We start from the raw sequence: 22082 nt of genomic DNA, 5'->3' as shown, positions 1-22082 counted from the left end.
CAATGAACCAGGACTCCCCGATTCTTGAGCACCCCCCCCGCTCATTTGCGTGGGCGAGGCGGAAGGGGGGGCTTTTCCTGCTGCCCACCGAGTTGTCCATTAGGGGCAGGACCCTGTTGCGGTGTGGGACTGCAAGGCAGGGCAGGGTCAGAGAGTTGCTGTCTGAACGCTCGTTTTGCCCCTCCCTGGGGAGGGTGCTTTGGCCACGCTTGCTGTTTATCCCACTTTCTTCTTCTGTAATAAAGGGGATGGCATTGGTGGTTGTGGAGATGAAACCCACAGGAGCTCCCATCTGTGAAATCCCAAAGCCCACATCTGCCTGACAGCTGATGCTGTATCAGTGGCTACTGTTATTTTCGGGGGCTTTGGACTCTGGCATCACCCACAGTTCACACCCCACCCCCATCCCGAGTCTCTAAGGAAACTCCAATGACCCTTTTCTGGAAAACTGTCCAGAAACCAATCCTAACGCAGGGATCTGAGTCCCTACTGCACCATTTCCTACAGCAGATTGTTTTCAACCTTGACAGGTGCAGCAAAATCACCATCTTCCTGAAACTGTGGGTGCTAGAATGGAGTAGGCACCTCATCCTGGGATGCTCCTTGGGCTTTGCGGAACCTCCTCCTCCCCCTCCTCCAGCTAGGGCAAACTGTTGCGGTGTCACTGGACTGTGCAAGCTGACATAAGGTATCTTCAGGTCCTTGTCCAGCTGGGCATGGAAATCCTTGCAGTCCACACCTTTGCTTTTGCGTGCCCACCATCAGTTCCCCTTTATTTTCTTAACTGTTCCTAGGACGGTAACTTCTTTAGGGGAACCACCGCAATCCATGGGCTGGGGGACCATACCCTCACCCTAGGTCTTAGAGGAGCTTGTAGCCCAGGCCTGGCCATCCATCTAGGATGCTCCTCCAGCTAGGAGCACGTTTTCTCCCTGGCCACAGGGTTGGGCACAGGACCTCAGCCAAGCCAATGAGAATCATCCTGGGGCTTTTTCTAGAGCTCTTGGGAAAAAGGAATTCTCATCCCCAGTTAGCAGTACACCAGTAGATTTACTGCTGGAGGGGGAGTACTGCCTGAGAAAGAGCCAGTGAGGGAAAGTCGGAGAGAAGACACAGAGCGTAAGCCCCTAGATTCCGCTTGGGCTTTTTGTTAGGCTGATGAATTCCCTTTTTGATAAAGTAACGCAGCCTCAGTTCAGCTTCTGTTGCTCATAACACAACAGGTTCCGACGAATGCACCTGTTAGCAACAGCAGCACCAACTTTCTGTTGCTTGCCATGAGGGCTTCTCACAGGTAAGGTCTGGGAATCACACCTACAGCAGAGCCTCTAAGGAGCTTGCAGTTGGGTGAATGGGAGCCCCGGGGTCTGTGTTTAAAGAGCTTGGGAAAGAAGAGGCCCCGTTAGCCAGCGAAAGTCAGAGATGCAACAGGGCACAAGAATGAGAGGAGGGCAGGGACCATGATGAGAGTCTAGAGGAGAGTGAACTTGGGGAGCACCGACTTGGGGGAAGGGGAGAAGCTATTTCAGGCTAGGATGAGTGAAAGTGAGAGAATGGGCTGCAGCAGACAGGGTTCCTGTTTGGAGGTAGCAGAAGGGAGGGTTAAAGAAAACTTTGATTCTTCCCAAAAAGGTTCATTGGTGGCAGCTGCTCCTATCAGGTGCAGGGCTGTGTCTCAGGGATTGCAAAGAGCATTAGCCCTTGGGGAAACTCATTCACTGGCTGGCGTAGGCAGAAGTAAACAAGACGCAAATAAAAAGAGTAATTTCAGATTATGGAACGCAGCTTGCATACCAAGGAGGCGAGGGAAGGCATTTGGAGGAGGTGACATTTATACAGAGACAGAAAAGATGAGAGGACACCGATTCCTCATGGAGGAGTGTGGTGGGGAGAGCATTCGAGGCAAAAGGCACAGCCTTGCCAAGGAAAGAGTTCCTGCTGGGGCCAGCCTAGGGCCTGCCCGGTGTGGGCAGAGCAGCGTCTAGAGCTACACCTCGCTCCACTTCTCCCTTGTCTGCTCTCCTGGCTCATACGAGGAGAAGATGATCTCAGTCCAGGCCAGCCTCTGCAGGGTAAGTCGCGGGAAGGCACCTTCCTCCCAGGAACAGGGGTGGAGGAACTGGTGAGAAGGCAGGCCTGAGGGTCCGCTCCCTAGCCGGGGTTATTCTGTGGCCTGACTTCTCAGCAGAGGAGCTGGGGGCCTCCAGAACATCCCCTTCACCTCTGGTCTGTCTTTGGCCAGTAGCAGCACACTTCTGTCGTCTGCGACTAGGGGAGCAGGGAGGGGTGAAGACATGGTGACAAGGTTTGGCCCCTCCCAAGGCTCCACTGGGGGCTTCTGAGCCTTCAACTTTTAGCCAAGGGCCCAGATGGAAGAACTGGTGTGGGGCCTGTGTGAGCCAGCCTGGAGGTTAGGAAGGCCCCGAGCTTCTCCTGCAGCTGACCAAGGGGTGCTTCAGGCTGTCCTCAGACCCTGCCAGCCAGAGCCCTGGGAAAGGGGGGAGCCCCTCGGTGGCTTTGCTGGCCAGAGCTGCCATCTGCGGTCAGACACTCCTTGCAAGGGGAGAGGACCCCAGGGGAGCCATCATGTCCCGCATAACCAGCCTGGGCTGAGCAGGCTGAACTCCCCGAGGAAAACAAGCCCCTTTTTCCATTGCCACTTCCTCCTCAGCCCTGGCCACGTCAGCACCCACGTGCACAGCTCAGGCCGTGGTTTGCCATGGCTGTGGCGGCCCGGGGCTCAGGAAGTGACTCTCGGGTTCAGTTTGGGGCTCTCGTCACACTTTCCGATGACGGCTGATGGGCCCCACTGGAAACACGGAGGCCTTGGCCTTGAATGGGTCTGGGGGCAGCTCTGCTCCCACTGCAGGGAGGACCTTAAGCGGTGAGAAGAAGCCTGAGGGGCCTAGGCATGGAGTGGGGCAGAAGGGACATGAGAGGGTGGGGAGACAGGGGCAAAGACGGGGATAGAGCTGACATGTGGCACCCTCTCACGTGCTCTGGTGCCAGGGGACAACTCCAGGCCCTAAGACAGAAGGTGGCCCATGCAGAGTGAGACTGAGGCCTGGGCAGACAGGAACGAAGAGGGTGCCCAGGATCCAGGGATGCAGGGGAAAAGACCAGGATTTGGCTGCAGGTGTTGGGGGAGCTGCCTGAGAGAGTTAGGGTATGGCCTGAGGATGGATGACCAGCTAGGTTAGGCCTAACTGGAGGACTCTGGAGCACAGAACTTGTGGTGGTAATAGTCTGTCCCCTTGAGGTTCTGTGAGGAAGGGGGGGTGGCTGGGTGGAGGGAGATGGGCGCTTGGGGGGGGACGTCTGCCCCTCTCTGTCGGCAAGTGCCCTGCTGGTGCAGAAAGAGGCTGCTGTCCTTGGGTGTCCAGTCCTCTCCCAGGTCTCAGGCTGGAGGACAATCTTTGCTGCCCCCACCCCCAGCAGAGTGTGCGGCAAAGCCAGCCGACTGCAGAAATCTCTGGAAGCTCGTTGGGCAGGAGAGGGAGGGGAGTGTTACATAAGAGCCCACTGATGTGCAGGAAGTCGAGAGCTGCCTTTAGATTAGAACAGCAGCGTTTCCACCCAGCCCAGAAAGGCAGCAACAGCAAGGGCGGTTATTTCTGGCCCCTCACCACCGCCCACTGTGGGGCTGCCTTGCTTCTTGGTGGGTGAGCTTGCATTCTGCAGATCGGGTTGGGAGGGGGCGGGAGCGGAGGGAAACCCCTGGGGTTACCCTACTCTGGCGCTGGCCTTCCCTCCCCCTCAACAGACACCAGGATGCTCTCCGTGGTGCGAGCTTCCTCGGGCTTCCTCGGGTTTTCCTCCACCATGGGATGCACTCCCCACTCCTCTGCCCCCCCCCCCCCGCCCCCCGCACATTCACTGTGTGACAGGTGTTTGGCGTCCAAGGCCATTCTTACTCTGATGGGGCTCCAGCCATCCGGCTCCTACCAAGAACTGTTCTCTGGGGTCTGGGAATGAGTCAGGCAGAGCTTTCACTCTGCAGGTTTCTTGAGTGCAGGTGGCTGGGGGAGGCAGATGACACCCAGCAGTTCTCTATCAACATCATCTCTGGTCCAGGCATTCAGGGTACAGAGAAGTAAGGAGGTCCCCCCTCTTACAGCCCAGTGAGGGAGTCAGGTGAGGGAAACAGTGAAGTGGGCTCTCCCACTGAAGTGCTTCCCCAGCAGTCCGAGCTCCAAACTTGCCACTTAGGGATAACTGCAGGAGACTGGGGGTTGGGGAAGGGCAGGTGGGAGACCCACGGGCAACCGTGCCATGGTCCAGGAGAGTGAGATCTGGGTGTGTGAGCGGCACAGCAGCTGCCTCGGGGCCTCCCTCGGGGCCTCGCAGGGACAGGCAGGAAGGCAGCAAGAAGAGTGACTCCCAAATTTGCTGACAGGCAGCTCAGCGCAAAGGAGTATCTGTTCCCCTGGGTACCATGGTGACAGGGTTGGGGGAGGGCCCCCTGTCTTCTTCCTCCTCCAACCACTCTCCTGTGGATTTCCCCCAAATGGGAAGCCTGTTTTAAGACAAAGTCAAATGAGTGAAGAGGCAGCTGGCACCCAGCACCAGGAGGAAGAGCTTCGTCTAGATGATCAGATTGCCAAGGAGCAACAGGAGGAAAGAGGCCCAGCTCCTGTCCCCAGAAGCAGCTGAGACAGTCTGCACTTTGTCCTGGGCAGAGGCAGCACTGCCGTACTGACCAGCAGGCGAAGAAAGGAGGGGGAAGGTCTTTGGGACTTAGAGCAGCCAGTTTTTCCCCAGGGTCCAGTTGTAGAGAGCACTATCATGGCAAATGATGGAGTTTTGTTTATTTTTGTAAGATTTTTTTGTAAGATAAAAGGTTATTTATTTGAAAGGCAGAGTTACAGAGAAGGAGACACACACACACACACACACAATCTTCCATGAACTGGTTCACTATCAACTCTGGTTCACTTTCCAAATGGCGGCAATGGCCAGGGGTGGGCCAGACTGAAGCCAGGGCCTGGGTGCATGGGCCCAAGCACTCAGGCCATCTTCTGCTACTTTCCCAGGCCCATTAGCAGGGACCTGAATCAGAAGTGGAGCAGCTGGGACTCCAGATTGTACTCATATGGGATGCCCACTGCGCCACAGCTCCAGCCCCTTGATGATGATGTCTTTTTTTTTTTTAAACGATTTATTTATTTAATTGAAAGGCAGAGTTACAGAAAGGCAGGGGCAGAGAGAGATAGAAGGGTCTTCCACCCAATGGTTCACTCCCCAGATGGCCCCAACGGCTGGAGCTGTGCCCATCCGAAACCAAGAGCCAGGAGCTTCTTCCGGGTTTCCCACGCCAGTGCAAGGGCTCAAGGACTTGAGCCTTCCATCTTCTACTGCCTTCCCAGGCCATAGCAGAGAGCTGGATTGGAAGTGGGGCAGCCGGGACTCGAACCGGCGCCTATATGGGATGCCGGCACTGCAGGTGGTGGCTTTACCCGCTATGCCACAGTGCTGGCCTTGATTGATGATGATGATGATGATGTCTTTAAGCTAACACTAAACTCAGTGTCTTTTACATTTTAATTTGACTAAAATCTCCACTTAAAATTTATCATTTTAATCATTTTTACAATTCTGTGGCGTTAAGAACATTCACTATTTCCACCATCTGTTACCAGAATTCTCTCATCTTCCAAACAGCAACTTGTACTCACTGAACAATAATTGCCCCTCCGTCCACAAACCTCTGTTGTGGCTCCTGTCTCTGTCAATCCTGTCTCTGTCAATTTGACAGCTCTCAGAAACGCACATGAGTGAAGTCACAAAATGCAGGTCCTTGGGCCTCCTTCCTTGTTTTCCCCTTTGTCAGTATGGCAGTGTGTATCCAAATGCTGGTCCTCGTTAAGGCTGAATAATATTCCATTGTATGTGTGTGCTGCATTTTGCTTATCCATTCATCTACTAGTGGGTAAAGGGCTGCTTCTGCCTTTTGGCTATTGTGTGAATGAGTGACACTGCTGTAAACATCAGTGTGCAAGAATCTGAGGGCTCATTTTAAGTCAATATCTATAGATACTAACCTACAGCTATAGCTAGGGGGATTACAGTCAGACTTAGGAAGAACTTCCGCTGTCCTACTACCAGTAGTCAAAGCAGTAACATCTCCCTCCTAGATGGTTTTAATAACCAGAGACTTCTCTGCGTGCCCTAACCCTCCCCTGAGACTTAAGGTAATGCCCTGGAATAGAAAGAGGCTTTAGGGGTCACCCTGGGGCCAGGGCTCTGGGTGTTTTATTTTGAGAGCTGGGTAGTAGGGGTTTTGTGATTTCCTGTTGGGCTCTGGGTGTCTCTGCCATCCCCACCCCAAACTCAGACCCAAGTTTCTTCTTTCCCTGGCAACATCCAGGCTCTCTCACTTTTTCTCTTCCAGGCTAAATTGGGAGTGTGAAGCTGCTCTTCTTCCCAATTTAGCATTTGAATTAAAGTGAGAACTGAATGTGGCTGGAAAGCTGGCTCCCATCTGTGTGTGTGAGAGGAAACTAGGAGAGCAAGTGAGCACGGCTCAGGCTGGGGGAAGTGCAGCGAGGGCAGCCCATCTGAGCAGCTCCAGTCTAGGGCAGACACCATTCTCAGGGGCAGGCAAGCACCGGGCGGAGAGATACTGACCATTGAGGGTTCTTTCAACAGGAGTGGGAGAATGCTGCAGGGGCGCCATTCAGGCATCCTGCAGAAACGTGCCTGGCGTGTGCCAGGCCCCGTGCTACCGTCTGGGCAAACAGTGAACCAGCTGTACTCAACGGCTTTCACCCAGCACTTAGCCTGGCAGGGAAACAGACTAAGAAATAGGCAACAACCAAACAGGGTGATGCTTGCTGTCAGCGGGAAAGGACACATGTGGAGGGGTCTGGAGGGGCATCTGCCAGCTGGGGTGGGGTGGCCCGGGGAGCTGTGTCTGAGCTGAGATCTGAAGCGTATCTAGGAGCTGACCTGGTGGAGAACACACGTGCTTTGGACAGAAGAATCTGTGAGTGCCAAGGTTTGAGTGGACTCGGTTTCTGCAGGCGGGAACTGGGACTGGGTGAGCTGGACTCTAGAGAGCTCAGGAGGGCTCTAGAGCTTCCCCTGCTACCTGTTCCCCACCTCCTCCTCTTCTCCCAGATGACAGTGACCTGCACCAGAGAAGTCTGCTAGGGCTCCAGACAGCCCAGGTGGGGCCTGGAAGGCTGTAGTCGCCTTCTGAGCTGGTCACTTGCAGAACAGGGCCTGGCAGAATGGAGGAAATGGGATGTTGATCTCATTGTGGGAAACCAGGCTGTCCAAGAGGGTCTCTGTTTGGTTCAGCGTATCACCGTGCTTCTCAGGTGGCTGGCTGAGCTGATCTCTGGGGAAACCCTCCTCTTAGCTGACGGGCCGGGACTAACCAGTAATTCTGGCTGAGATTGGAATGGGGCAGAATCTTGAAAAGGAAGCCTCTGTTGGCTTACACAGGAAGAGCCATCTGGGGGTCATGTATTTCCCCACTGGCACTTGAGTTCCCAGTTGACGGGCACAGCCAAGGGATGCAGGTGTAAAACCTGCCATCAATATTTCAAGCAGCATTATTTATTGATCACTCTTCTGGCTGGGACAAAAGCAGAGTGTAATTTATAGGGGATGTAGGCCTGGTGGGGTCAGCTAGGGAAAGAGGTCAGGAAAAGGTTAGGCTGTTCAGGGGCCCCACCACAGGCCCTGGCAAGGACACTTTGGGGTTCCAGGGTCTGCTCTCTCATTTCCACTCCACGGTACATGGGTTATTATAAAGGAAGAGGCAGAGGGCAAGGGAATCTGGAGCAGGCCCAGAACTGCCATGTTGGCCACCGGTAGACCACATCCTAGGAATAGGCCAGTGTGTGCCAGTCTCCCTCTGGACCCAGCCCTCCCCACCCCAGCCCCGGCCCTCTTCATTTCCTGTGGGTCTTTGTCCCCTCATGATCCCCAGATCAGCTCCAGCAGCCTGTCAAGATGCACTTTCAGAAGCCCAGGGTGGGTGCCCTCCCAAGTCGGCCTGGCACTGTCCCAGCTCAGGGTACACCCCGTGCTTTGTGTGCAACAGAGACTGCTTGGAACCCTCAGCTGTCCTGTCCACCCTCAAGGATGCTTTCTTTACCATCTCCAGCTCCAGGGAGAGGAGCACGGGGCACGCTGCTCAACAAACCCTGAGCCACCGCCTGCAGGAGAGAATTGTCCTTGTCTGCCTGCGCCCGTGGATGCCTACATTGGGAGGGAGCTGCGCCATCTAGTGGCCTTTTATCTCCTTGCAGGCTCTGCACCACCCTTGCTGCCTCCTGCCTAGATTTGGGACTTCCTCGCAGACAGGACCCACTCCCAGTGCTGGGACATGTGGTTCCCTCCAGATCCACACAGACCTGACCCAGTTCAGAGAAAGAAAGAAACACTAGGGGAGTTTGGGAGGGAGATGATCATGTATTGGCTGAAATTTAAGGATACTGGAGAAGCCAGCAGGGGCTTTTGGCTTGGAAGTAACCTCAGCCTTCATCCTGGATGCTGACCACAACCCAGCGCTCCAGTCCACCCCCTGTTCCCTCTGCCAGCGCTGCCTCCTTCCAGGTGAGCAATGCTGGACAGAGCTCAGCTGATTTGCAGAGCTGGTGGAGGCTGGATGGAACTGCTGCTGGCTTTCCTTTGACGTCACAGCCTGGAAATCCCATTTTAAGCAGGTTCTCTGGGTGTGGGGCACCACAAGAAAGGGAGGGGGAGCCAGCTGAAGTTGCGCCAGGATTGAAGCTATTCTAGCCAGGAGCCTTGGGCCTGGAGGGCTGCCCAGTATCCCCCAGGAGGCCTACATGCAGAGCTCCAGCCCCCAGCTCCCTGCCCCCAGCCCAAGTAAATACCTTTCAAAGCCTCTGGGGGTCCAGGCACAGATCTAGGACCCTCTACACAGCTGTGGCCACACAATTCTGTTCTCCACTCCCCTGTCCAGGAGAGATGTGCTGAGGCAGAGCCTTCTAGAAGGGCAGGTGGCTCCAGGGCGTGGGGAGACAGTGAGAGGTCCCCTGGACCCAGATGTGTCCCGCTGGCCAGCCTGCTCCCAGGGGCCTTTCCATCCATCCTTTTTGTCACCCTCCGCTCCCTCTCTCTTCCTGCACCACAGGGGGCAGGCCCTGTGCCCACAGTTCTAGAAACCTGCATGTTTCCATGGCAACAGAGCAAGGCGCTTAGCAATCTGAACATGTACCTGTCCACATAGAGAAACCCAAATGTGTACAGAGTGCCTGGCAGTGCTGAACCTCAGTGATCTCCTTAGCCATGATGGTACAAGCACACACCTGAGTGTGAGTGTGAGTGTGTGTGTGTGTGTGTGTGTGTGATAAGCAGATGAGGTTCAGGTGGACAGTGTCTAATCTGGTTTACTGACCATATGGAACCTCCTAGCATGGGGCTGCTGCATCTTGGTTTCTGGGGATCTCTCTAGAACAAACCTGTTCCTTGGCACCTACTCCTTTCTGATGGAGAAAGGGGCCAATTTCTCGGAGACCAGTGCTGAAGGCAGTGACCTTCAGAAGAGCTGGGAAGAGGGCTGGTTGACCGGAGGACACCAGGGGAGTCTAAAGGGTCATCTCACCTCTTGCCCCTACTTTGACCTCGAGTTCAGGAGGTTTTTAAGTAGATTGGCTCAAGTGTAGCAGGTAGACATGCCCTATGCTACCAGGGAAGAAGAGGAGAGACTGACAAGGGGCATTTTCCAAAACTTGTGGTCCAGAGCCTGGGCCCAGGACCCCAGTCACACCCCTACCCCCATGCTATGCTCGGGACCCTCTGTTTGTGCCCCCAAGGCTGAGCTGCTCTTTCCCTCCCTGCCCCTCCGCTCTTTGCCTCTTTTGACCTCTCTTGTGTCACTGCCACTGCTCCTCTGCCACCCGCTCCCTTCTCCTGGGCCCCAGCTTCTGGGATCTCATCTGCAGCTAACTCTGCTGCTTGGCTCCTGGTGGCCTTGGCTCGACCTGCCCTGGGCTCGCATCCCACGCCCTGCAACCCTTTCTCTTCTGCAACGTAGCCCAGCAGTTCAGGCCTTGTCCCCCTCCTTCCTCAGGGTGTGCCTCTTTGGTCCCAGCCCTTGGTGCCCTGTCTCTCTTGTGTGTGCCCGGGAGCGATGGGGCTGTTTTCTGCATAGCCCCCTTTCTTGGCTTCCTAATCTCTGCCTCTTCCCTCAACATTCTGTGTCTCTGGCTTAACCTCTTGGTGTCTTTTGGCCTCTCTTGGCATGGTGACCGCCCAAGCCCCAGCAGGACCTTAGCCATTCTCTGGGGCCTTTGTTCCCATAGCCCGTATCTCTCTGTGGGATACTAGAAGGTCCAACTCAAGTCTTGAGGGTGGGCATTTAACACAGTGGTTAAGATACTGCTTGGTGTGCCGACATCCCATATCAGGTCCCTAGGTTCGAGTCCCCGTTCCACTTCCAATCCAGCTCTCTGCTGATGTTCTCCCTGGGAGGTGGTAGGTCCTTCCACCTGAGTCTGAGCCCAGGTGGAGCTCTTGGCTCCTGGCTCCCACCTGGCCCAGCCCCAGCTGTTGCAGACATTTGCAGAGTAAACCAGCAGATGGAAGATCTCTTGCTCTGCCTTTCAAACAAACAAATAAATGTTTTTTTAAAAATTTTTTTTATTAAAAAAAAAGCTGATTTTGGGGGTTGCAGCCTCTGGCTCACTTTTTTTGTTTGTTTGTTTTAAGATTTATTTATTTACTTGAAAGGCACAGTGAGAGACAGAGAGAGGTCTTCCATCCATCCACTGTTTTATTCCTCAAATGGCCACAACAGCAGAGACTGGGCCAGGCCAAAGCCAAGGGCCAGGAGCTCCATTCAGGTGTCCCAGTTGGGTAGCAGGAACTCAAATACCTGAGCCATCAGCTGCTTCCCAGGTGCATTAGTAGGAAGCCGGATTGGAAGTGTGAACCACCATTCCCATATGGGACGCAGACATGCCAGGAGGCAGACCAACCTGCTGTGCCAGAACACCCGGCCCCTCTGGCCCTTAAGTCCTAGCCTCTGAGGCCCCTGGCCTTATCTCGAACGCCCAAACCATTTCCCCAGAAAGAACCAGCTCAAGCCTATCTCTTCCCTGGAGACCAGAGCTCCCGGGGTTTGGTCTGCTTCTCCAGCCCCCACCCCACATCCCATAGTTAGGCCTTGCTAATTCTTACTTGGATCCTTCCCGCCTGTCAGCCAAGGGAGGCAAGAACAATGCTCAGAGGCCAAAGTCAATGAGGTGCCAGCGTTCGGTTTATTGGCTCATCCAATGCTAAAGGTCCAACAAGCACCCTCTTCCCAAGGATTCGGGAGCTTCTGGCTGGCTCCTGCGTTCTTGTCTTCCTCCCAGGTTCTTCCTGACCTGACTGATGCCATGGCAGAAGCTGCAGCAGGATGTGGGGTGGAGCCTGGGCTCATACAGGGCCAGTCTGCTTGGCACAGCAAGGGGACATGAGGGCCGTGGGGGAGGGGGCCCCTGTCCCGAGGGGTGGAGTAGTTCAGCACAGGGGTGCTGCAGGAGTGGGGGAGTGGGATCCCTCAGAGCCCCCTTCTCTGAAGGGCTGGGGTCCTCTGAACTCAGAGACTAGGAGGCAGGGAGGGGAGGGAGGAAAGGAAGGGAGGGGGAGTGGCCAGCTGCTGTGGGGCTGAGGGTAGGAGGAGTGACGGGAGGAATGAGAGTCCAGCCCAGCCCTGGAGAGCCACGCCCAGCCATACCACAGCCCCGGGGACACCCACCTCCCAGGGGGACATGCAGCACACGCCAAGCCGGCTGCAGCTCTGGCCTGGCCCTGTTGGTCATTTGAGCCTGCGCTGACCCCCGCCCTCCAGTCACAAGGGCAGCCTGCAGCCCCCTTTTCTCGCAGGCACTGTCAGGCCCAGCCTTGGTCCATCTGGGCGGTGGCCTGTGCTGCTCCAACCCACGGAGAGCAGTGGGGGTGTGGTGGGACCTCAGAGAAGGGAATGGCCATGGTCTTCAGCAAGGCACTGGGTGGGTGGGGGCAGGGCTGCCATGGGGAGGGGTGGGGTGGGCCGAGGAGCCCTCACCTCCCTGGGTGGCTCAATGCTCAGGCCCTGGGCCAGCCTCTACCCCCAAACCCTTCCAGCTGGGCCCACCCCCCTCTTTTCCAAGCCCCACCTCCCGCCCCGCCAGAGGAGTGGCCCCTGGACAGGCACCAGAACTGGTCGTGGGAGGGGCCCCAGGGGCCTGAGAGAGCCAGGCCAGCGGCACAGCTTGGAGCAGGGGCTGGGCTCAGGCCCACCCGGAAGCTTCCTTCTGGCTCAAGCCGAGTCACCCCCGCCCACGGGCTTCTTCTTGGGCCTTGTCTTCAGAGTCTTGGAGGCCGGTGGCTGTGAAGGGAAGGCGAGGGGCAGCTCAGCCGGAGCCGCACGCTCTCCACCTCCCCAAGCTCTGGCCCAGGCTCTCACCTCAGCTTTGGGCACTTTTTTGATGGATTTGACCCTCTTGGGGGCCTTGTCTCCCACATCCTCCTCAGAGGCCTCTGTCCGGGGATCTGCCTGGGTGGTGCTCGGCCTTAGACTCAGGGCGGGGTCATCTGTTCGCAGGACATAAGCAGAGCAGGGCTCCGGGGGTCTCTGCTCCCTGGCCTCCTTGCCCTTCAGCCCCACCCTCACTCAGCTCCAGGTCCTGGCGGTACCTAAGTCCTCGATGGTGTCCAGCAGACTGCCGGGGCCTGGTCGGAGGCGGCTGTCAGGCGCCTGCAGGGGCAGCGCGTCCTCGTCCCGGATCAGGGTCAGGTCCTGCATGCTGAAGCTTCGGAGCTTCTCCGACAGCACCCCCTGGCCCTAGGGTCACCACCACGCACCGCGAGAGCAGGGGCAGGGGCGGGGTGGGGACAGAGGTCACCAGGGCGGCGGCAGCTGCCCCCAGGCTCAGAGTCCTCCCTACACAGTCGTCACCGAGGCCTATGCAGTGCTGAGTCCGGGGCTGTGCTGCCCCTTTGGACTGATGAGGAAACTCAGGCCGGTCAGTGGGAGTGACTCAGCTGGAGGGTGGCACAGCCAGGGCTGTAACCCTGAGTTTCAAAGGCCCAAAGACAGACTGGGTGCCCAGGGGCTCTGCCCTGGGGCACATGATGGACCCCAGGGGGCCCGTGGGAGTACGGGCCCGCCCCCGTCTCACCTTGGTAGCAGCCGTGACAGCAGCATTGGCGGCAAGGTTCAGGCCCCTCTTGCCCACCCTCATCATGGTCTCATAACTCTTGTCTCGGGCCTGTGTGATGTACTCGTCAATTTCCTGAGCGGGGTAGGGGAAGGAGGCGGAGGTGAGAGGTGGTGCTGTGCCAGGGGCCCTGCCCTACCCTGGCTCACCCCTGGACACAGGCAGTGTCTGCTCCAGAAGGCCTGGGCCCTGCCAGGTCTCTCCAGGCTCTGGGCACCCAGAGAGGGCAGGGAGGTACGTGGCTGAGAGTAGGGACCAACCTTCTCCTTGTTGGACAGGGTTGGGTGCACGAACTTGCGGTAGAGCACACTGGAACCCTTGGTGTACGGAGACAGCAGCCATATCACGAAGGCGATCTTGAGCTCGAAGTAGAAGGGGAACCTGTTGGGAGACGGGCAAGCGCAGAGCACAGGGGAGGGAGTCAGGAGGGCACACCCCCTCACCTCTCACTGGGCTGGGTCATTCCTCACCCCGAGGGTGGGAGGGAAGCAAGTGACTCCGGAAGGAATTTCCTGCTGGAGTGGCTCTCCTTGCCCTCTCCCTCCTGCAGAAGACCCCCAGCCCGTCGGCTCTGGGTCAGCACCCAGGCCTGGGCCCCTCCAGCCCTCAGCTCCTTCCACAAGCCAGAGTCTTTCAGGCCTGTCGTGTCCTCACCCAGCCCTTGCAAAGCTCTCTCCTGTGCTTGGGTCACACGGCTTCTGAAATGCCTTCATTTATTTATTTATTTTTGTTTAAACAGGGCCCCTTTTTTAAAAATTCATTAATTTATTTGAAAGGCAGAGAAGGAGAGAGATTGATCCTCCATCCGCTGGTTTACTTTCCAAATGCGGATGGGGACTGGGGCTGGGCCAGGAAGAAGCCACCAGTCCCTTCCATGTGGGTGGCAGGGACTCGGTGACTGCAGCCATCGCTGCTGCCTCCCAGGGTGCACATTAGCAGGAAGCTGGGACAGGGAAGCCAGCTGCGTGTCAACCCTAGGCACTTCACTTTGATATGTGACGTCAGCTCGACGAGTGGCATTTTACCTGCTATGCCAAATGCCTGCCCCAAATTAAAAAAAAAAAAAAGATTTGAAAGGCAGAGAGAGAAAGAGATCTCCCATCTACTGGTTCACTCCCCAAATGCTGACAAAAGCCAGGGCTGGGCAAGGACAATGTCAGGAACCTGGAACTCAACCTGAGTCTCCCACATGTGTGGCAGTGACCCAAGTCTCCCAGGTTATGCGTTAGCAGGAAGCTGGAATTGGAAGTGGAGCCACGACTTGAACCCAGGGACCCTGATCTGGGGTGCAGGTTCCTGAGTGGTGTTTTAACCACTGTGTCAGATGTGCACTCCCACCCTCAATTTGTAAGCCCCGGCTTTCCTAATCTCCTTCCTCTGCTAGCATTACTTTGCTCAAACACAAGGACTTATCTGCAATCAAAATGATCTTCAGTCCATGATCCCCAGGACAAGTCTCTTCCCTTGGCTTGCAATGTGGTGGCTAATCCTTTCTTCTAAGAGCCATGTGCACATTCAATAAAGGTTTCTGAACACCTATTCCCTGGGCTCAGAGCGCTCATACATACACAGCCTAATGGTGCCGGCGGAGAACGCCTCGGAAGCACAAGCCTCCAGTGTTGACAGCACTGATCTTAGGCCTCTTTGACAGACGGGGACCCTGAGGCTGAGAGCTGCTACCTGGGAAGCTTGACAGAAGCAGGGTTCCCGAGTCACCCGTGGTGCTGTGCTGCCACCAGGAGGAGAAGCAGGGGCTTGGGTCTGTGCTGGCTCTGCTGATCAGGTCAGCACGGAGGGCGTGGGGCACCCTGCGCTGGGTCTCAGTGGCCTGCTGGGCCTGGGCAGACAGAGGCGGGGAGGGGACGCTGGGCCTCACCAGGAGAGCACGATGTCGGTGAGCGTCTCTGCTGTGGTGAAGAAGGCGAAGACGATCCAGTACATCATCCACTTCACCTGAGGAGCAGGGGCACTGTCGGCAGGGGCTGGGCTGGAGGAACCCCCACCCCGGGGCCCCCGGCGCGGCTCGCTGGTCGTGACAAGACTGTGGCGACACCCGGGAGCCCGGCTCTGCCTCAGCTACAGCAGGAAGGGACGCCCGGGACCTCACTTCCTGGGGCATCAGGTCACCCGGCGACCTCCTCTGCTCCAGGGTCCCGTTGGTGGCACAAAGTCGCCCCACGTGAACACGCCCGCTGCTCTCCCCTCTCTTGCCTGTGTGGAAGGGTCACCCACTCACATATTCCTTCACATTCTTTGTCTTCACGGCCTTGTAGGAAGAATAGGCTGGGTACAGGGTGCCGAAGATGAGCCTGGGGAGGCAGCACAGTTACTGGGGCCCAGGGCAGGGGCCACCGGCCCACGACTCCAGAGGGCCCGGCAGAGGGACTCAGCCAGGCGCTAAGGTCAAAGCACAGAGCTCCGGCCAGCTTGGCTGGTGACCCTCTTTCCTACCCGGAAAAGGCAGAGAAACCCAGAGGTCAGAGGGTCCCGGCGATCCCTTTAGTCATGGCCCTTGGTTATATACACACATATCGTGGGAGTGGAAGTCTGGTCACTGCCCCGGGGATGGCTGGTGTCTCCCTCCTCAACCCCATGCCCATACACACCCACCCGCCCTTACTTTCCACCTCCCAGTCTCAGGCAGCCCAGGCAGGGCCAGCTCCCTGAGGGAACCCGACACACCTAATAGGGCACTCCACCTGCCAGTCTGAGGCACCACTGTGACCCTGGGGATGTGGGGAGCAGAGGGCACAGAGGAAAGAGGGCCTGTGAGGAACAAAGAGGTTTATTCCCCCCGTGGACGTACCCCTGGGACCAGCTCAGGGAAGGGGCTGGGCTCAAGGCCCTGCCGAGTGATCCCGTTACAGAACACAGATGGGACAGTGATGCCCCTTGGGGATGGTGCTCAGGCAGGACAGAAGCAGCCCAGCCCCCTCAAGGCCACATGGAGGTGGGAGGCCCCAGACTCCCTCTTGAGGGAGGCAGGAGATTCGGTAGGTCCAGCGCACAAGCGCGTGACAGCAGGGCACGGGAAGACTGCAGCAGGGCGGGGCTGCTGGGGTGCCAGTCCCCATGGTGGGAGACTGAGTGGCAGGGTCCTGGGCTGGGCCGGGAGTGAGTGCTGTGAGTGCTGTTTCCACATGGACCTGCCCAATGAAGCAGGATACTTGCAAAGTGCTTGTCATCAAGGACAAAGTCTGGGGTCCTGGTGGGATGTGTGTGTGCCCGGGCTCCCTCGGGAGCCTGGGGAAGCGCCAGGGACACAGCTCCACAGTGTGGCTGACAGCCTGGAACCGAGGTCCTCGCTGCAGTGGCCTGCAGACACACACACACACACCCTCTCCGTTTCCTCCCATACCCTGTCCTCCAGCCGGCTGCCCAGGGCCTTCAGAACATGTGTCCTCACCCCCAGCTCTGGACAGGCAGCACGCGGGGACGGCCGGGCAGCTGGCAAAGGCTGTAAGCTCAGGAATGAGGCCCTGCCTCGCCCCCACGCTCTTCTCTTGCCCCTGGCCTGGGGGCCCCGGCCCTCCCCAGCTGCTCCCAAATCGGCTAGGTAGGAGGGTGTCGTGCCCCCTTAATGAATCACGCCGTGCGGGAAGCAGGGAAATTAAAAATAAAAGGAGTTATTAAGAATAATGGGGTGCACCCCTCAGGGCCCTCATCTCCATGTCTCCGGGGACACCAACCAGGGGCGGCGTGCCTCGAGGTGACTGCCGTTAGCAGCCCCGGCGCTGTCCACCCCCGCCTCGCCTCCATCACCAGCCCCGGCCCTCCCCGCCGGGCGCGCCCGCCGCCTCCACACTCACACCACCAGGCGAGAGATGATCCAGGACACCATGGCGGGGCCGCGCTCAGCGCCGGGCGGGTACCCGGCCCGGGCTGAGGATGCAGCTGCCGGAGGCCGAGCCGCGGCGGCAGCAGGAGCCGCAGTAGCAGCAGCCGCCGCGGGGGCAGTGGAGCGCGAAGCCGCCGCCGTTAAAGGGGAGGTCCCTGCCGCAGCCACCGGCTGTGGGCGGCGGCGCTCTTAAAGGGGAGGCCGCGGCAGCAGCGGCGCGCCCCCCGGCACCTGCTGTGGCTGGGCATGCGCCTTCGACCCTCAGTGCCCTGTCTGGTAATTGCTTGTTCACCTTCCTTGCGTTTCGAGCGCTAGGCCTGAGGTCCTTGAGGCTGGTTTCGTCCAGACATCAGCCACAGCCCACCTCAAGCTGCAAGGCCTAAAAATCCTAGGAGATCATAGCTCATGTGTGGAGTGCTCATTGTGTGCACGGACTTTGTGCTAAGAGCTTCACACGCATGATTTCAAATTCTTAGGACAACCTGATAAGGGAGAGTTATAATTATCCTCATTTTGAAGATAAGAAAAATGGGAAGCTTAGGGAGATTGAATAATTAGCTGCGGATCATAAGGCCACTAGTGGGCCGGCTTTATAAACAGGCAGGAATCCTGCATGTCTGACAGCCTCCACCCCTACCCCACCCCCCATTTATGGGCCCAGAAACGACAAACACCTGAGCTCCTGAAGGCAGAGGCACAGCTGCACCTGCCCACCCTTACCAACCCCCTGCTGAGGGGACACAGCCTGCCTCGACGCTCTCAAGGCGGCGCCCCGCCCCTGCACTGTGCAGGGCAGGGTGAGACCTTCATTTCAGAGAGGGTGGAGGAGGGGCTGGGCCACCGCAGGAGCCGCCCTGGTGGCGGTGGATGTCCTAATTCTGAAGACGCTGGTATCCAGAATGTAGGCTGGTGCAGCTCCTGACCCTCACCCAGCCGCCCGGCTCCAATGCCCCTCCTCCCGCTGCTCTGCTTTCCTGCCCCACTTTGGAGCTTTTGCGTTCCTCTTCCTTTTATGTTGAGGTGAAATCCTATGGTGACGACAGCATCAACCTATGCCCCTCCAGGCTAAAAGGACACAGAGTTTTGTACCTGAGTTCTGTCTTGACCACACAATAGTCCATTTCCAGCCCGATAATTACATTTCGAGGCTCAAGCCCTTTGGAAGATGTTTTCCAGTGGGTTCCAGAGAAGCAGCCTCTGATGACCCCTCTTGCTATCTTTTAACCACCTCCTCTCCCAAAGCCCTCTTGACTGGATGCAGCCTTTACTCATCCTTCAAGATGCTGCACTGCTCCTCGATAAGCAATAAATCCCATGGGCCTTCTCCACCATCAGCGAGGCCGACTGGGTTTTGTGTATGGGCAGCCAGGGCCTCGTGCTTTGAGGAATCCCACCACTGACTACCCCACGCCATGCTCAGGCCACACCTCACGGCCTTTCCCCTCAACACTCAGCCCCAGGGAAGTAGAAGCAGTAACTATGGGACACCTTTCTCTCCTCCCACCCGACTCATGTGTCCTGGTGCCTTCTCAAAAGCCTCCGAACCACACTGACCTCACCTTGGCATTTTTCTTTCTTCCAACTGGGGAAAAGTTCAGGAAGTAGAGTAAGAATCAGGTGCAGCACAGTAATGTATCCCCCAGCTCCTACCTGGCCTGCAACGTGGCCTTGAGTTCACAAGGATTGGCAAGGGAAGAATTTAGTCCACTCCAAACAAATTTGTTAGCTTTTTAATAAGAACATGGAAATCCCAATCAGCCCTTCAACAAAATTAAAATACAGAAAGTGAAATTAAAAGTATTCTACAGTAAATGACTTTTATTAAAAAAAAAAAGTTAACTGTGAACATATAAACAAACCGGCAGGGCACTACAGTACAGCTGGAAAGAGATACATTCCCAATGTACCTATGGGCCAATGAATTCCATCATTTTCAAATAAATCCTTAATAAAACTTCACTGAGTTGGAAAGTTTTGTTGAAAATATTTCTGGACAAAAAAACCCAAGAAACAAAAAAACTTCAAGTTGGAAATCAAACTTTCCTTTGCATTTGGAAACACAGGAGGAGTCCCAAGGGAACGCTGGTACTAGGTGAAAATGGTTCCCGGAGTCACCAGTGTGTGTGGGGAACACACCACAGCTCAGACATGACGAAGTTTGTGGATGACTGTTCCCTCAAGGCAAGACTGAGAGGAGATGGGGAGAAACTAAAAGAATCCTAAAAAGCCAATTCTTTCAAATTCTGCTTTGGCTGACTTTGTGCTATAGTGGGCAACTGATTTCTAAAAATCCTATTTCTTCAAAGAGTTTTATCGAAAGGAAGACTAAATGTAATGTGCCTTTCCTCATAATCCAGGAAAACAACTGTGGTATTTCAAAAATTCTAAAAATATCTACTTTCATGAAATAGTAACTATTTCACTACAAACCTATTTTTCACTAAATACACACGTTTCCTAATCCTGGAGCCTCCTGGGAAAAGCAGTGGGTTCTCCCTGGGTCCTGCCAGACTCCAGTGTTCATGGGAGAGTGTGGGGAATGGCTTCACCCCGTCCCCTGGGATGGGCTGTGTCAGAGGTCAGGTGCAGAGAGAGTCAGGCTCCTGCCAGGCATGCTGACATGCCCGCCCTCCACCTGCATCAGCTACATGATTCCCCCTACCTCCAAACACACTCCAGGTAGGGAGGCCCAAGAGAAGAAAACAAAGCTGTGCCCACATTCCTGGTCTCCACGAATCTCCAATCAGGAGAGTGTGAAGGACAGCCCAGGAATGTTCAGGCAATTTGAATTCCCAAAAGGCCACAGGATGGGGATGTGGCACCCTCGGCTTGGAGTCTGAAACTGTGTGTGTGAACAGTGCGACCTTCCTGTGCCAACCTTCAGTGTTGAGGCAGCGAGAAAAGAGTGGCTGGAGAGTTTGTAATACTGACCACACTGGCTCTGGGTGAAGGGCCTCTGCTCCAGCAGAGAACCCTGCGTTCCCTGTAAGTGTTGTGAGTGAAAGACCTGCTTCACAGGGGAGTCTGGAATTCCTCCATGACTAAGACCTTGCCAGTTTGGACTCATGAGCCTTGAGAGTGCCGACAGCATCCTTCACTGCGTGGTAAATGATGTTCTTCACCTGGAGAAAGCAAGCAGTACAGTCAGCTCATGGCAGCCACATGCTGTGTGCTACGCTTGTAAATGCATGCTGTCCCCTGACTATATGCCACCCCCAACAATGACTGTGTGCTTCCCAAATCAATTCCCAAAGTGATCTGCAAGCCACGAAAGATATAAGGTCTAAAGCAGGTGAGGGCCGGCGCCGCGGCTCACTAGGCTAATCCTCCGCCTGCGGCGCCGGCACACCGGGTTCTAGTCCCGGTCGGGGCGCCGGATTCTGTCCCGGTTGCCCCTCTTCCAGGCCAGCTCTCTGCTATGGCCAGGGAGTGCAGTGGAGGATGGCCCAAGTGCTTGGGCCCTGCACCCCATGGGAGACCAGGAGAAGCACCTGGCTCCTGGCTTCGGATCAGCGCAGTGTGCCGGCCACAGTGCGCCGGCCGCGGTGGCCACTGGAGGGTGAACCAACAGCAGAGGAAGACCTTTCTCTCTGTCTCTCTCTCTCACTGTCCACTCTGCCTGTCAAAAATAAATAAATAAATAAATAAATAAATAAATAAATAAAGCAAGCAAGCAAGCAAGCAAGCAAGCAGGTGAGGATGCCAGCTGAGCTGCCCAGTCTCATAGTGCAGCTCCTGGATTTGATGCCTGGCTTGTCCCCTGACAATTCAGACGCTGGGAGGCAGCACTGATGGCTTTTGGAATTGCCTTCCTGCTGCCTCCATGGGAAAATCTTGATTGTGTTTCTGCTCCTGTGTGTAGGCCACTGCCCAACCCAAGCCATTGCAGGCATCCGGGGAGTAAACCACCAGTGGAGGGGAGCTCCCTTTTTCTCTGCCTCTCAGAAAAAGCAAAGTTTGTATTCAAAAGATCATTAGAAAGTTTATATGCACCACCACCCATATGCTTATTATGAGGGTACATCAAAAAGTTTGTGGAAGAAAGGAATTAAAGGTTATTTTTGTTCAAAGAAGTCAAAAGCCATGCATAATTTTTATGAAAACATTTATTTTTTCATTATAAAATAACTCCATTATCTGATAGGAAGAGACAGAGAAAAAGAGAGCACTCTCATCTGCTGGTTCACTCTCCAAATAACTGCAAAGCTCAGAGCTGGCATGTGGCTGAAGCTGGGAGCCAGGAACACAATCCAGGTCTCCTCTGAGGGTGGCAGGAACTCAATTCCTCTGTCATCATTGCTGCCTTCCAGGGTCTGCATTAGCAGGAGGCTAAAGTAAGGAGCCAGAGTCAGGCCTGAACTCAGGCACTCCCATATGAGACAAGGGTGTCTCAACCACGGTTTCAACTACCAGGCTACACATTTGCCTTTCCATGTACCTAAAATATTTTTTTTAGGGGCCAGCACTGTGGCATGGGAGACCCGGAATAAGATCCTAGCTCTTGGCTCCTGGCTTCGGATCAGCCCAGCTCTGGCTGTTGCAGCCATGTAGGGAGTGGATCAGTAGATCGAAGGAAGACTTCTTTCTCTCCCTCTCTGACTCTGTCTCTCTCTAATTCTGCTTTTCAAATCAATCTTTTTTTTTTTTAAGTAGAGTTACAGAGAGAGGGATATACATACACACATCAGAGAAATTGAGAGAGAGAGAGAGAGAGAGAGAGAGAGAGAGAGAGAGAGAGAAAGAGAGAGAGATATCTTCTATCTGCTGGTTGACTCCCCAGATGGCTACAATGGCCAAGGCTGGGCAGGCTGAAGCCAGGAACCAGGAGCTTCACCTGGGTCTCCCAAATGAATGGTAGGAGCACAAACCCTTGGGCCATCCTCCATTGCTTTTCCCAAGCCACCAGCAGGGAGCTGGATTAGATGTGGAACTGGGACTTGAACCAATGCCCAAAAGGGATGCTGGTGTCACAGGCACCAACTCTACTCACTATGGCACAATGCTGACCCCATCCCCATGTCCTTTTTTTTTTTTTTTTAAACAGGCAGAGTGGACAGTGAGAGAGAGAGAGACAGAGA

The 22082-nt window shown here is 55.8% G+C and overlaps 2 protein-coding genes across 5 annotated transcripts in view; both read right to left on the bottom strand.

The window, feature by feature from the left end:
* Positions 1 to 11217: 11217 nt before the first annotated feature.
* Positions 11218 to 17176, bottom strand: REEP2 (receptor accessory protein 2). Of its 3 annotated transcripts, none has more exons than XM_002710238.6 (8): positions 16976 to 17176; positions 15403 to 15475; positions 15043 to 15119; positions 13427 to 13547; positions 13128 to 13241; positions 12643 to 12790; positions 12413 to 12540; positions 11218 to 12334 (listed from the first exon to the last, which is right to left on the bottom strand). In XM_002710238.6, the coding sequence occupies exons 1-8, from the start codon at positions 17005 to 17007 to the stop codon at positions 12266 to 12268; spliced, it is 762 nt and encodes a 253-aa protein (XP_002710284.1). In that variant the 5' UTR covers positions 17008 to 17176; the 3' UTR covers positions 11218 to 12265. The 3 variants fall into 3 exon arrangements, with proteins under 3 accessions (XP_002710284.1, XP_008253316.1, XP_089192054.1); XM_008255094.5 differs by having other exon boundaries at positions 12643 to 12784; positions 16976 to 17145; XM_089335928.1 differs by lacking the exon at positions 12413 to 12540 and having other exon boundaries at positions 16976 to 17145.
* Positions 17177 to 18718: 1542 nt separating this feature from the next.
* KDM3B (lysine demethylase 3B) overlaps positions 18719 to 22082 on the bottom strand; it is an 83666-nt gene continuing 80302 nt past the window's right edge. For both annotated transcript variants that reach the window (XM_008255093.5, XM_017341086.4), the window contains one exon: positions 18719 to 20126. In XM_008255093.5, the coding sequence (XP_008253315.1) occupies positions 20046 to 20126 (81 nt within the window). In that variant the 3' untranslated portion in view covers positions 18719 to 20045. The remainder of the gene's footprint in view (positions 20127 to 22082) is intronic.

Source organism: Oryctolagus cuniculus, chromosome 6 (genome assembly GCF_051225735.1).
Source record: "Oryctolagus cuniculus isolate XC-2025 breed Fujian yellow rabbit chromosome 6, ASM5122573v1, whole genome shotgun sequence".
Taxonomy (NCBI): Eukaryota; Metazoa; Chordata; class Mammalia; order Lagomorpha; family Leporidae; genus Oryctolagus; species Oryctolagus cuniculus.
The sequence above is the reverse complement of the archived record's forward strand: the minus strand, read 5'-3'. Positions and strand labels throughout refer to the sequence as shown.